This window comes from Hesperophylax consimilis, chromosome 17 (assembly GCF_061612785.1).
Source record: "Hesperophylax consimilis isolate HC1 chromosome 17, BYU_Hcon_1.0, whole genome shotgun sequence".
Lineage (NCBI taxonomy): Eukaryota > Metazoa > Arthropoda > Insecta > Trichoptera > Limnephilidae > Hesperophylax > Hesperophylax consimilis.
The window spans coordinates 29,695,907-29,712,177 of NC_142852.1; the positions used below are offsets into that span (position 1 = coordinate 29,695,907).

At 36.0% G+C, this 16,271-nt stretch overlaps 1 protein-coding gene across 1 annotated transcript; it reads left to right on the plus strand.

Moving 5' to 3' along the window:
* Positions 1–14,432: 14,432 nt before the first annotated feature.
* On the plus strand, positions 14,433–15,047 carry LOC149416394 (uncharacterized). The gene is made up of 2 exons (XM_089641986.1): positions 14,433–14,485; positions 14,915–15,047. Exons 1-2 carry the CDS (start codon positions 14,433–14,435, stop codon positions 15,045–15,047), a joined length of 186 nt encoding a protein of 61 aa, XP_089498112.1.
* The last annotated feature ends 1,224 nt before the right edge of the window (positions 15,048–16,271 follow it).

The window sequence follows — 16,271 nt, forward strand, 5'->3', positions numbered from 1 at the left end:
TTTTCGTTTAAGGATCGGTCCCCGAAGCGGACATCTTGGATCCAATCTTATCCAAATTTCCGCTTATACATGTTAAATCAATGATATCTTTCGTAAATATTTTAGATTACAGTTATTTAATAAAAAAATTTACTTATTTGAAAAAAAAATTAATCGATAAAAAAACACATAACAATAAATCGCATATTAAAATATTTCGATACTGTTTGCGAAGAAATAATATTTTTTTAACGAAACTTCAACTCAATTGTGATATTATCTCTCGTGTTTGAATTGGGTAGGGTTTTGTTTTATATCACTGTTCAACGTACATATTGTCGTTTTATTTTTCAAGGTAGCATGAATATGGAGACAGTTACTATCAAGGCGGAACTTGGACCCCGAAAAGAAGACGAAGGGGGATTTCCTTGTATGGTAATTAACATTGATCAGTCGAATATACAAAAGGAATGCTTACCACGCATCGAAATATTTAACCAGACATCAGGTAAAACCGGTTTTCCGTGTATGATTTAACTATCAGTCGTGTTATATGTTTTTTAAATTTAATGTGCTTATCTTACTAACCGCGGGTAATTTAACTTGTAAGGCCTTACATGAAACACTTTGTATACACCACTTTTAATTAATAATAATCTAATAATTGTTTCAAAGCCAATGGCTTCTTTGTGAAGATAATGAAAATTAACCCAAACTAAGACTTAAAACTTTCTAAACCATCATTATCCGTATTATTTTTCTACAGATCTGATGACGCATCCTGTGAAAAAACCATTTTCTTGTACCCATTGTAACCACTCCTATCGTGGTATGTCAAATTTGGAACGTCACATATGCACTCATACTGGGGAAAATCCATTTTCACGTTCCAAGTGCAACTATTCATTTTCTCAAAAAAGTAGTCTGACGAACCACATCCCTACTCATACTCCAGAAAAACCTTTTAGGTGTTCCGAGTGCAACTATTCAAGTTCGCAAAAAGGACATTTGAAGAAACACACTCTGATTCACAGTAAAGAAAAACCTTTTACATGTTCTTTCTGCACCAATTCATTTTCTCAAAAAGGAAACCTAACAAGACATATGCGCACTCATAGTGAAGAAAAACCTTTTTCATGTTCTTGGTGCAATAATTCATTTTCTCAAAAGAGCAATTTGACGAGTCATATGCTGACTCACTCTGGAGAAAAACCTTATTCGTGTTCTGAGTGCAACTATTTATGTTCTCAAAAAGGCCAGCTGACTAAACATAAGCGCACTCATAGTGGAGAAACACCTTTTTCATGGTCTTGGTGCAATAAATCATTTTCTCAAAAGAGCAGTATGACGAGCCATATGCTCACACTGGAAAAAAACCTTTTTCATGTTCCGAGTGCATTTATTCATGTTCTGAAAAAGGAAGCCTGACTAAACATATGCGCAATCATAGTGGAGAAAAACCTTTTTCATGTTCCGAGTGCAATTATTCATGTTCTGAAAAAGGAAACCTGACTACACATTTGCACACTCATAGTGGAGAAAAACCTTTTTCATGTTCCGAGTGCAACTATTCATGTTCTGTAAAAGTAAACCTGACTAAACATATGCGCACTCATGGTGGAGAAAAACCTTTTTCATGTTCCAAGTGCAACTATTCATGTTCTCGAAAGAGCAGTATGACGAGTCATATGCTGACTCACACTGGAGAAAATCCTTATTCGTGTTCCGAGTGCAACTATTCAAGTTCTCAAAAAGAACATTTGAAGAAACACACGCTGATTCACAGTAAAAAAAAACCTTCTTCATGTTCTTTCTGCACCAATTCATTTTCTCAAAAGTCCAATTTGACGAGACATATGCTGACTCATACTGGAGAAAAACCTTTTTCATGTTCTTGGTGCAACAATTCATTTTCTCGAAAGAGCAATTTGACGAGTCATATGCTGACTCACACTGGAGAAAAACCTTATTCGTGTTCTGAGTGCAACTATTTATGTTCTCAAAAAGGCCAGCTGACTAAACATATGCGCACTCATAGTGGAGGAAAACCTTTTTCATGTTCTTGGTGCAATGAATCATTTTCTCAAAAGAGCAGTATGACGAGCCATATGCTGACTCACACTGGAAAAAAACCTTTTTCATGTTCCGAGTGCATTTATTCATGTTCTGTAAAAGTAAACCTGACTAAACATATGCGCACTCATAGTGGAGAAAAACCTTTTTCATGTTCTTGGTGCAACATTTCATTTTCTCAAAAGAGCAATTTGACGAGTCATATGCTGACTCACACTGGAGAAAAACCTTTATCATGTTCCGAGTGCAACTATTCATGTTCTCTAAAAGGAAACCTGACTAAACATATGCGCACTCATAGTGGAAAAAAACCTTTTTCATGTTCTGAGTGCAACTATTCATATTCTCGAAGAGACAGTCTGAAGAGACACATACTTAATCGTAGTGGAGAAAAACCTTTTACATGTTGTTTGTGCAACAAATCATTTTCTCGGAAGGACAGTCTGACGAGCCACATGCTGACTCACACAGGATAGAAACCTTTTTTAATTTTCCGAGTGGAACTATTCATTTTCCCAAAAATTATATTTCAAGAAACACAAGCTGATTCACAGTGGACAAAAACCTTTTTCGTGTTCTTTTTTCAAAAATTTATTTTCTCCAAAGGACCGTCTCACGAGCCACATGCTGACTCACAAGAGAAAAAACTTTTTCTTGTTCCGAGTACAACTATTCATGTTATTGAATGTGGCACCTGATGAGACACATGCTGACTCACTCTGGAGAAAAACCTTTTTTTATGTTCAGAGTGCAATTATTCATGTTGAAAATAACGAAAGAAAAATGCGAAAATGAATGTGGCACCTGATGAGACACATGCTAAAACAAAGCGGTAAAAAACCTTTTTCGTGTTCTGAGTGCAACCGTTAATCTTGTATCTCGTCTATTTACATTATGATTTCTTTCTATTGAATGAGAGTGTTATTATTTTATACAATTTAGTACTAAATACATACCATCTACCATCTTCTACATACCATCTAATGCTAGTTCTTACGGGAACTTCCAGAATAATTTTTATAGTGGCTTTTTCGTTTTAATAAGTTGTCTTTAAGATATTGTCATTTGCACTGCCCCATCTGAAAATTCCGTATTTTAAGAGCGATTGGCAAAGGGCTATGTAGATTTTTTTTAAGTCTTTTTTTACTGCGGTCATTCTTATGGTTTTGAAGAAATAACTTTGTTTTTAAATTTTTAATTTAAATAGTTTTACTCCTAGATAAGTTCAATTATAAAAAAAAAACCGATTTTAACGCTGCATTAACATCCGCTGCTCACGATTGACCAGTCGATTTCTTTCGCTCGTTAAAATCTGCCTATTCTGCTGAAACAATTTTATTGTTCGAGAAGGTGCATTATTACAAATTGTAGTTTTTGGACTTACTGTCGAAAAATCCATCAGCTTATTTCATAAAAGTTCTCTGCCAAGAAATTTCATATTGCACCTATTTCACAACACGTCATAAGCGGCCAATAGCGCAGTGGCGTGAACAGTCACGAAAGCGGCAGTCTAGACAGGAGAGATATTCGAACTAAGTGAGTTCGAATCCTACTGTTTCCAAAAGTTTTTTTTTCTGTTACTTTCTATACACAAATAATAAATGAGCTTAATAACCAAAACTACTTGTAAATAGATTACAGTGACTACTTAAATAATTGGAACTGAAGGCAATAGAACTAAATTTAATTTAATTAAAGTGACATCTATCGACCAAATCATAAGCACAAATTTAAAAATGTCGAAATCATGTAAAAACACCAGTGCATCTCCTACTGCTCATTCAGCCGAATTACTCGAAGACCTAACACATCGACTAATGTCGCACATAGACACAAAAATAGATGAATTAAAAAAAGAACTCTTCAAAAAAATGAACCTTGAAGCAGCAGAAAGACAAAAAGCCATAGACTTTCTTTGTAATAAATATGATGAATGAATAGGAAAAATAGACCAATCCATTCTCTCGGAAAAAACAATGATGACAGATATCGAAACATTAAAAAAACATTAAACGAAAAAGTATTCTACTAAAGAATCTGGAATTACGGGCTGCAAAAAGCGACCATAGAATGCTGGCAGAGTCGTTAGAAATATCCGGAGTACCTCTTAAAGCGGATGAATCTATATTTGAAATAGTGAGGTCAATAGCCGAAACAGCGGACATTCTGATCCTTCCGGAAGACATTCTACAGGCAGTCAGACAACATCCAACTACTGCCAAGGTTCAGCCAGGGGGACCGTCTGCAGCGTCAACGTCAACAAAACAAAGGGACCATCCGAAAATCAAAATTAGATTCAATAATCCTAAATTACGTGAGCTTCTGCTCTCTAAGAAAAGAGAAGTCAAATACAAAACATCCCCAGGGCTTAACTCAAAAATCTACATCAGTGAAATCCTGTCACCATATCTAAAGGAACTACTATGGAAAACAAAACAACAAGCTATCACAAAGGCATTTGTATGGACCAAAGATGGAAAGGTTATGGCGCGGAAAGCCGAAAAAGATAAAATAATTTATATTAAACACTCCGACGATATAATAAAGATGATCTGTATTACTATCCCAAAATCGTACACACCCATCCGATAATTTTTAATCTTACCATGGCTAAACAATTAAAAATATTACACCAAAACATACTCAGTATCTCAAAAAATTTTGACAATTTCACTGTCATACTTCAACAATTGGAGACAGAATTTGACGTGATAATCCTCACAGAATGTTGGCTAGATAAAATCTTCACACCAATACAATTACCTAATTACACGGTCACTCACTCAAAAAATATTAAAAATCAAAATGACGGTATTGTAATTTACTGCAAAAAACATCTACATTCAACTATAACGGAGCTAGATCTGATATCACAGACGCAAACGGCTTTGAAATAATCATAAATAATGACATATATATTTTAGCTATGTATCGATCACCTTCTATAAAAAACATATTTCCCTTTCTGTGGTACCTAGACAGTCAACTTATCAAAATGAAAAAACAAAAATATATCTGCTTAGTAGGAGATATGAATATAAACATTTTAGAAAATAAAAAACACCCACAAAGTGAAGATTACTTAAACCTTTTGTTGTTCCATGGACTCTTTAGCACCATAAATGAACACACAAGAGTCAACTTTAAACAAAATAACCCATTACCCACCCAAACTTGTATTGACCACATTATGTTAAAAACAAAAAGATCATCCAAATCCACAATCCATCACTTGACAATTACAGACCACTATACACTTATCCTGAAAATAAACACTACAAACAATTCACAAGAAATACACTCCAAAACCACAAAAACCCACAATACAACTGATATTTTAAAACTAAATGACATACTACTTAATAAAAAATGGGAAGAACTCGTAGAAAATAATAAAATTTATGAAGCATGGTCACTTTTTATAGAATGTATTCAAGACTAATTTTAAAAAAATACGTCCCGTCCGAAAAAAGTTCTCCAACTAAACATCAACTTCTAAAACCGTGGATATCAAAAGGATTCATAACAAGTTTCAGTAAAAGAGACAAACTCCACAAACAATGCAAATCTAACACATATGACATCTATCTCATAAATTTCTATAAACGATATCGAAACTTATGCACACGACTTGCACGTATATCGAAAGAAATATATTATAAAAATAAATTAGATAAATGCAACAAGGACCCCAAAAAAATTTGGCAAATTCTAAAAGAAATATCCCACACATCTTCAAAGAAAAGCGATTCCATAACCGAGATCAAAATAGATAACGAGATTATTTAGACATCAGAACAACCACTAAAAGTATGTAATTTTGTGAATAACTATTTCGCTAACGTCGGCAAGGTATTAGCAAACAGAATCACTACAAATGACGATATCCCAGAATTCTCAACCCACTATACACACACTAGTGTTTCTTCCTTTAAAATTCCATACATTACCCAAATACAAACACTAAAACTTATAAACGAACTAAAAAATACAAACTCTCAGGGTAGCGACAAAATATCACCGATGACACTAAAAATAATAAAGTCAGCACTTCTTATCCCACTTACCATACTTCTAAATCGGTCCATTAAAGAAGGAGTTCTCCCAACTATTTTGAAAACGGGCAAAGTAATTCCAATCCACAAAAAAGGAAATTAAGTTGGAACATGAAAAAGGTTTTTCTCCACTGTGAGTCAGCATGTGTCTCGACAAACTTCCCTTTCGAGAACATGAATAACTGCAGTCGGAACATGAAAAGGGTTTATGTCCACTGTGAGTCACCATGTGTCTTTTTAAATATCGTTTTAGAGAACTTGAATATTTGCAATGAGAACATGAAAAAGGTTTTTCTTCACTGTGAGTCAGAATGTGTTTCGTCAAATCTCTCTTGCGAGAACATGAATAACTGCAGTCGGAACATGAAAAAGATTTTTCTCCAGTATGGATACGCAAGTGATGTTCTAACTTTGACGTGTAAAAGCAGGAGTAGTTACAATAGGTACAAGATAATCGTTTTTCCACATGATGCGTCTTGAGATCTGTCGATAAGTCTGAAAAAAAATACGAATCAAACTTAATAAGTGCAACTGATTCATAGAACTATTTGATTATGAAATAAAGAAATATGAATTTCTTATTTCAACGGACAACATTAATTTTACCTGTTGTCTGGGTACTTCTTTGGAAGCGATCTAAGCATTCTTTTTTGACATCCGGAAGGTCAATGTCAATTTCCGTATAATAAATTATCCCTCCGTCTTCTTCTAGGGATCCTGGTTCTGCGTTGATGGGTACAGTTTCCACATAAATGTTACCTGGAGAAACAGAAAAACAATATGCAAGTATGATATACGTTGATATGCTTAGACGAATGTGAGGTTCGAGTATCTGAATACTCGCAGGAAGGTTTACCACATTAAATGTACAACCAAGAGCAAATTATAATCAATAATAATATTTTAGCGGAGGTATGAAAAATTCTAAGTGACCAGGCGTGAATCGAATTCATGTAACTGATTTTTGAAATCATGCCAAACTATTTAGCCCTGTATTTGCACACTTCATAAACTAAACATTGATTCAAGCCACATTTCTGAAGAACTAAAATACAGTGTTGTGAGATTTATTTTAAAAACAGAGATTTACTCCATAAGGGCTTAAAATGTTGGGATTTATGACTAGGCTAACCAAAAATTCAAACAATGTAAAGTGTATTAAACTGTTATATTTTGCCTACGTAAGAAGTCAACTTGAGTACAATTCTGGAACCCACATTATAATATAAATGTACAAGCTGTTGAAAGAATACAAAACAAATTCTTACGTTTTATAAATTTTAAAATGGGTATTCTAGCAATTATGTTGAACTAACACACACGGTAAAATTATATGAATATGCTCAAATTGTCAGACAGAACAATTTTTACTGACTTGGTATTTCTATATAAAATTCTAAGTGATTTAGTTGATAGTCCGGTATTGCTAGAATTGATTAGCTTTCGGATTCCACAACGTAATACTAGAAGTCAGGATTTAATTCAGTTACCATGTGTATTCCTCTTTGTCCAGAATACCAATGGAGGGAAACAATTATACCAAGTCAGTGGACATCTTCAATTTATCTTTAAACAAATATAAAATGTTGTTAATGAAGCAATTCAGTTATGTAAAGTAAATATTGTATATTTCTTAGTATTCTCATGTAAAAGCACCGAAAAAGGGCGTTAATAAATAAATAAATAATAAAAAAGCAGAGGCCAATTTCCAATATACATGAACCGATAAATTAAGATAAATGTATTTAAATTATTAAGGTATTATCGATGATATCGGGAAGAATTTAAAATAAAATGTGATAAACTACTCGAAATCTTTATAATTTTCTTTCCATAGCGAATCAGACACTTCCGAACTCTTCAAACATTTGAGCGATACTATTGATGATCTCTTGCCCCGCTACCCTTCAGCCGAGTTTATTGTTCTGGGGGACTTCAATGTTCATAACGAACCATGGTTGAAGTTCTCAGGCCCAACGGACTCGGCTGGCCGACAGGCGGAATCCTTTGCCATTTGCTACGGATTAGAGCAACTGGTTCAGGAGCCTACAAGGGTTCCTGATGTCCAGACTCACCGCTCCAATCTGTTAGACCTATTCTTAACTACTGTGCCACACGGTTATAAGATTGACATCACAGCGCCTCTGGGATCATCCGACCACTGCCTAGTGACGACATCAATCCCCGTTAACCTCAGACCAACCAATGAGAGGCTGAGAAGAAAAGTGTGGTACTATAGGTCAGCAGATTGGTTCGGTATGCGGGCACATTTCAACGCTTTTCCGAGGTCAGCTGTTTGTTTTCGGACATCGGACCCTTCGAGATGTGCCCAGGAGATTGGTGAAGTCATCAAATCGGCGATGGATGGCTTCATACAATCGACTACTAAAGAAACTGGTGTGAGCTCAAAGCCGTGGTTCAGTCGACAATGCTCCGAAGCAGTTCAACGAAATAACGCGGCTTACCGAGCCTGCAACACATCGCGAACGCCCGAAAGCAGATCAGCATACAACAAATCGGCAAAGGAATGCAAGAGAATCATTAAAAAGTCAAAATTCGAACACGACCTGCAGATCAGCAAAAAGCTTGCTGCATGCCCGCATGGCAGCAGAGCATTCTGGTCGCTTGCGGGCTCAATAGGTCGGAATTTTTGCAAACCAAGTTTGCCAGCTCTTACCAGACCTGACGGCTCACTAGCAAACACCGCCACCGAAAAGGCAAACCTATTAGGTAAAATGTTTGCGTAAAACTCGACCCTCGATGACGGAGGTGCTGTTCCGCCGTCGGTTCCTCACTGCGGCTTCTTTATGAAAAAGCTGAGGATCCGGCATCGGGATGTACCTCACGTAATACGGGGGCTCGATGTTAACAAAGCTAGTGGACCTGATGGAATACCTGCCCTGGTATTGCAGAGGTGTGCTGCGGAAATAGTTCCAGTTTTGACAAAGCTCTTCAAAATGTCCCTGAAGTGCGGCACTGTGCCATCTGGTTGGAAAAAAACGGTCATTCACCCTATTCCCAAGAAAGGTGACCGCTCCAACCCGGCCAACTGCCGCCCCATAGCGATCACATCAGTTCTGTCCAAAGTGATGGAACGTGTGATCAACGACAAACTGCTCACATATCTCGACAAGAACAAAATTATCAACGACCGTCAATACGGATTCCAGCGGAACCACTCGTGCAGTGATCTTCTCGCGTATGTGACGCGTGTTTGGGGGCGGTGCCTGGAACGTGGCGGTGAGACCCAAACGGTCGCACTAGACATATCCAAGGCCTTTGACCGGGTCTGGCACCGAGGACTTGTCAACAAATTGCCTTCTTACGGACTTCCCGCACCCCTGTGTACGTGGATTGCTGACTTTTTAAGGGTTAGGTCGATTCAGGCGGTTGCTGACGGTTTCACCTCTTCCTCGCACTCTATAAATGCTGGCGTCCCACAGGGATCGGTTCCGTCTCCGACTTTGTTTCTGTTGCACATCAATGACCTTTTGACATGTGCACTGATTCATTGCTACGCGGATGACAGTACAGTTCATGATAGCTTTTTGTTTGACAGCCCCCAAAGGGCACACAAACTCCAACGGCTCGGAGGGCTTTGAAGCAGAGAATGGACGGTTATCTCGAGAGTCTTTCCTCCTGGGGTAAAAATAATCTCGTCAAATTTAATCTTTCAAAGACCGAATCCTGTCTGATTACGTCTAAAAGGGATCCAAATGATAATCTAGTCTCCTTCAACGAAAGCAATCTTCCGAAAAGGCCTTCTATTGATATGCTTGGTGTAACTATAAGTGACCAGCTCAGGTACGGGGGCTCCATCGAAGCCAGAGTAAAGTTGGCTTCTCAGAAGCTGGGCGTACTGTACAGGGCCCGCAGATACTTTAATAGTACCCAACTGCTAACCTTGTACAAATCGGAAGTGCGCCCTACTGTCGAATTTGGCAGCCATCTCTGGTCCGGAGCCCCAAAATACCTGAAAAAACCCTTGACTCTGTGCAAAAACGGGCGGTAGGTTTGATAGATTCCCCAATCTTAACAGACGGACTGCAATCTTTAGAGCACAGGCGTCAGGTAAGCATGCTGTTCTTGTTCTATCGGTATTACAATGGAAGATGCTCTGAGGAACTTGCGTCATTGATCCCTTCGGCACCGGTGCGTAGTCGGGATACACGCCAAACGCGCGCCCAACATTTGTACACGGTTGACATTTGTCACATGAGAACGGGTCGCTTCTACGATTCGTTCTTAAGTTCAACAGCTCGGCTGTGGAACGAACTGCCGGCCTCTGTGTTTCCTCCCTCCTACAACATGGGACTCTTCAAGACCCATGTTCACTCCTTCCTCTCCACAAAAAGACCCTCCACACAGCATCCCCAAATATGACATAGGCCCTGAGGCAAATTATTTTCTTCAGGGCCTCCTGTGTGGAGTTAATATAAAAATAAATTAAAATAAAATAATAGGTATTCAAGAACTCAACTGATTTGTTATACTGACGCACAATAAACGCTGTGAAAACAACAACATAATATTTTATTGTCTCACTACCAATTCCCATATATGTAAACAACCTCCGTGCTTCGTAGGCGATTTAATAGGTCATCTTTAATCTCTGAATGCTTACTGAAATAATTAATTTAAGCCTCTTGTTTACAGACAAAATATTTTAAAATTCTGGAGATAAGCAATCGTAAATTACATGATAAGTTGTTTCGACGATGTAGAAGTTCTGCTCTTTGCTGGTGATATCAAATTAAACTAATAAACATCCAATATTAGCGACTACCCAATTTTACAGTAAAAATATGGACAAATTACCCAATTGTTGTATCGATAACAACTTATCCCTCAACGTCGATAAATGTAAGACACTGATAATTTGCCGGGTCAAGACCCCATTATCATTTCACCACGTAATCGCTGTCACCATCTCGGCAGCAATTTTTGAATAAATGTTTTTACAGAATATTTTATTGGTATGCCTCGTTTACGTAATTGATTTAGTCATTGGGTGACGCCATGAACAAGTATGCGTCCTGTCCGCGAAACATGCTAAAATATTTGAAATTAACATTCAACATTTTCTTGCTTCTACAACTTACTGGCTGTCGGAGTATACTGCAAGCATTTCCTCTTTACATCCTGGTGGTCGAAATTTATAACCGTATACGGCATTTCACTTCCATCCTCTTCCTGGGTCCCTGGTTCCACTTTGATGGAAGCGCTCTCTGGGTCAGGAATATCCATGGTCTTCTGTGATAACGTTCTGTTATATAACAGACATTGAACCCAGTTCAATATACATATGTACTGAAACATTTGAAAAATTTATCAGTTGACTTCGTTTTGAGGGAACCTTTTATTTGTAACATAATATTTCAAGTCTTGACGTTTTTTTTTTACCTTGTTACTTTATTAGGATAACCCAGTTCAATATACTGTAGCAAGTTAATCATTAGTATTATTTGTGATTGGTTAAAAAGATTAATTAGAATTACACTCACAATTTATTATTACACATTTAATTACTTAGTAGTAAGATACTCAAAAAATTAAAATTTAATTAATAATGGATATTGTATCGCCTTTTTTTCATGTAAACTGCTTTTTAGTAACCTAGGTGCATAACTGTAGTAAAAATTTATCTGAAACAGCGTGAAAGAAAACCGTTCTCGCGTTCAAAAAGTGCCGCAGGTTCCACAGAAATAATCTAACTAATACCAGGTATATTATATATTATGCGTGTCTTTATGTTCTGTATATTTACAAATGAACTTTCTACTCCCTTGATTAATAAGTGACACGGGCTGAAAGTCTACAATGAAGAAACAAAAATGTTCTATCGTCCTTCGCGTTGAAAAAACATCTGTAGAATGAAGAAAAGTAGAAGAACCAACTTCAATTAAACATGTTAATAAAAATGTCGCAATAAAGAAATTAGGTTTAATGAAATAACTACTCTTTATAGGACATTACTATATAAAAGAAGCGAAACAAAAACTTTTATGTGGCCGTAGGCAAGTGAAACGTCAGATTGAGACTGGTTATAACCATAGACAATATTCTTTATTTATGTGAGTTAGTGACAGCACTTATTTACAAGTGCATGAAAACAAAAATGTTAATTTTTTAATTCCAACGTTGGTCTTGTATGACAAAAATAAACATTTAAAAAATTATTTGACGGTGCGTCGTTTTTGTATTCAAAAGTTGCGTTTTATACAATCTCAAAGCCTACAAGAATTATAAGCCTTGGCGCTTGACGGATTTTGAGGTGTCAAGTGATCATATCAGTGCCGTTCCATAATAGAGCAATGACAGTTTACAAATCGTGGCGATTGTTTTTGATCCTCGCTGTCACTGATGATTTGTATGTTGTTTTACCACAAGCGTTTTCGTGAAGAGAGTGATTAGTATTTTAGTAATAGAATTGGTCCTAGTACACTGCTTTGAAGCATACTGTAGGAAATTGATAATATTTTGCTTATATGTATTTTTTCAGATTGGATAAGAGTTTGTTGAGTTCGGTTTGTTAGATAGTTTTCAAACCAAGTGTAGGGTACCCCTGTTATTCCGATCTATTGAATTTTTTAAAGCAGTAAGGGGTGGGATACCGTATCAAACGCTTTTGCGAGATCGAAAGAAAACAGCCAGTGGTTTGCGACCAATGTCGAGATTATGTGAGAGCGGCTATTGCATCTGAAGTACTCCTGCCTTTGCGGAAGCCATATCGGTTATCTGGAACCTAATTTTCATTTCAGTAGACAATTGCTCGCATGCGAGGATCGCGCACGATAAATTATCTACTGTTTCGATAAATGCGTATTTTCGACCGTCGTAGATAATGTAAAACAACCGATATTAATACCTACAAAAAATGTACCAAGTTTATTTTTTTATATGGTAGCCCGTGTATTTAACTCCATAGATTTGATACATTTTTCTATATACATCTGTTTACGACTGTCAATTTTCAATGGGCAGCTTTCGCAAGATTTGGTCGCTAGAGGTGCTATTGTTCTACCGGTCCAACTTTTTGTGTTTAACTGTCAGATCCCATACATTTTTTAGGCCGTTTGACGCAATTTAGTGTTTTTAAATATTACAATAATGCCTGTTGTAGTGTTCCTATGTGGAGACATAGGGGTGGGCACCAAAGATAGAGACTTAAAAGGGATTCATTCCATCTGTAGTCTGTAAAGCTCATTTCAGATTATGTAGTCAATGATATTAACCATAACAGTAAGTACATGACTCATTTTATTAATATCTTACTATAATTGAATACCCAATATCAAATAAAGAGTACTTGTATAGTATAATGAACAAGTAAAGAAACATTTGACATAGAATGCACAAAATTTTATACACAATATTTTGCCTTTCGCAGTTGACATTATTTAACAAACGCACCTAATAACCGTAAATATAAGTGTAGTCAATCACAACTAACATTAATAATTATTGTAGACAAAATATCTTATTTACTTTTTTTAAATTAACCATATTTTTAATTATTGCATTAATTTTATTACACGGTTATCAAACTGTCTGGCACGAGATTTATGGGCGGCTAATTCTTCATTGTTGGCAATCTAATTTACTTTGCATTTCTCGTCTAATGTCTGTGTATCTCGTAATTGTAATTTTATTTTCAGTAGAAGTCTTTTAGGAAAAAAAATCAAATTGTTATTATTTCTTAACGTAGACCGTTTTGTATATTATATCATGCAAGTATGGAAGTTTGAGCCTAATTTTATTTTCAGATGTAGGTACTGTACAGGCAAAAGCTACTGAAAGGTGTAGTTCCTTCAATATTTCCCTGGATAAAAGTAGAAGGAAGTAATTTAAAATTAAGAAACAAACTGGAAAGGCATCTGAAACGTAAAAAAACAATATATAAATTGTACAAAACCAAAACCACAAGATGAAGCGGCGTTGCCTGTGAATCTACAAGAGCGGCGTTGCCTGTGAATCTACAAGACGCGGCGTTGCCTGTGAATCTACAAGACGTGGCAGTGGAAGTCATATTGCCTTTTGATACTCCATGTGATAGACCGACTCTAGATAAAGACACTCAGACAGATAATAAAAAGGAAAGGTTAACAAGAGAATTTTCAAGTCAAACCATAAAACACTCTTGAGTTCAGTATAATGACATACAAGAAAGACCCTGCCTCAATTCATTTTTATACCGGTTTAGAGTCATACGAGAAAGTGCTGTTTGTTTTTCAATCCTTAGGACAAGCCTCACACTGTTTAAAATACTTTTATGGTAATCCTCCCAATAGTATAAATGCATTTGAACAATTTTTTTTAACATTAATGATATTGAGAACACACAAAACATTTTTTGAAATTGCAAGAATGTATCTTATGTCTATTAAAAACTTTTCTAATATATTTATTACATGGGTGAAATTCATATCACTGCAGTGGAAAGAGCTCAACCTTTGGACATCAACTGATTTTAGAGACAAATACCCTAACACGAGTGATTGACGGCACGGAATGTCTAATTAAACGGCCTACGCTACTGACTGCCCAGCAAGCAACCTTTTCTACCTATAAAAATAGAAATACTGTTAAAGTACTTATCGGTGCTACTCCTAGTGGCCTCATAAATTATGTGTCTCAAAGCTATGCAGGCTCTGCCAGTGATCGCCAGATCATTCAAAAAAGCAACCTTTTATCCCTGTGTGATGTTGGTGATTCTATTATGGCTGACAAAGGTTTTAATGTCCAGGACATCTTCGCACCATATGGTGTCACCACAAAAACAAACAGAATCACTAGGAGTGTTTTAGAAAAGTTGCTAGCAAAAGGGTGCACATGGAAAGAGTAATAAGACTTTTAAAAACATATAAAATTTTGATATCCCAACTATACCGAGACAATACTTTCATCGGATATAATATTTATATGTTGCATGTTGTGTAATTTTAGATCAAGTATAATAGATAAAGATGCTTAATAAATTGTATGTAAAAAAATGAGTGTGCTTTAGACCACACGAGTGAAATAAAACTTTACTAACTTATGCCGGGTACACGCTGTATATAATGCTAAAATACGGTAGTACTCGTTAGCTAGCTCTAGCTCCTTCTCCCGCCTCCGATCACCGTTTCATCGATTAGCGTTGGCATGTGATTTTTCGTAACGCTTTTCGTAAGGCACCAGTTTACCCCCCAATTGTCGAGCGTGCGTAAAGAAGTTTTACTTCAAAAACTGTTAATGTAAATATTGTTCAAATTTTACATTATATATTTTAGATAACTTCCCAAAGAGCTCATCCATCAGCGCGCACGATTTCTAACTTAACCCTTCTTTGAATTTCCTTTTGTTATATGTATTAAACAAATATACAGGGTGTCAAGGGACGTACTTGACCTACTTTAACCAGTTATTCCTGACATTAGGTACTTGGAATAAAAACCGTTTCTTTTAATTTAAAAAATTCTTTTATTTCTCGAGGTCAATATGAAAAGAACAAGATTACAGACATATAATAAATGTGTCGTAAATCATTTACAAACATTATACACATAGAAGAACATATTAGTACAACAAATAATTAACATTATACATAAATTATTTATTGTTTTGGCATTTATTTTATTTTTTTTACCTCCTAATATTATATAGTTGTTGTAGCATTGGTCAACGCGTGAGCAACTTTGTGAACAGTCAACCTGTTAAAATAAAGAAAATAAGATTAGCAAATTAAATATGCAACTAGTGCAGAATAAAAACATAAATATTTTCAAGTAAGTTTGTCAAATCAATGCCTTCGGAAGGCGAAACAGCTGCCATACATAGTAATAGATACACTTAGTAAAACATTTTAAATTCTATTTTATTTAAAATAATTATATTAAAAATATACAAGATATTATTTTTCCAATAATAATTTTGGATGACATGTATTTATATGACTACTTATTTACATTCTGTACAGTCATTGGAGGTTGTCCACCACTTACCCGCCCTGGTATAAGTAACATAAGGTAGAACTACAAATACGTGCTTGCAATGTGCATAGCCGGCTGCACACTCACATTGGCATTCCAATATAGTATTACAATTATAGTGTATATAGACAGCATAAGAAAGATGTTTCCGAAGCACACTTTCCTCAAATATAGGTTGTGCCATTTTCATGTG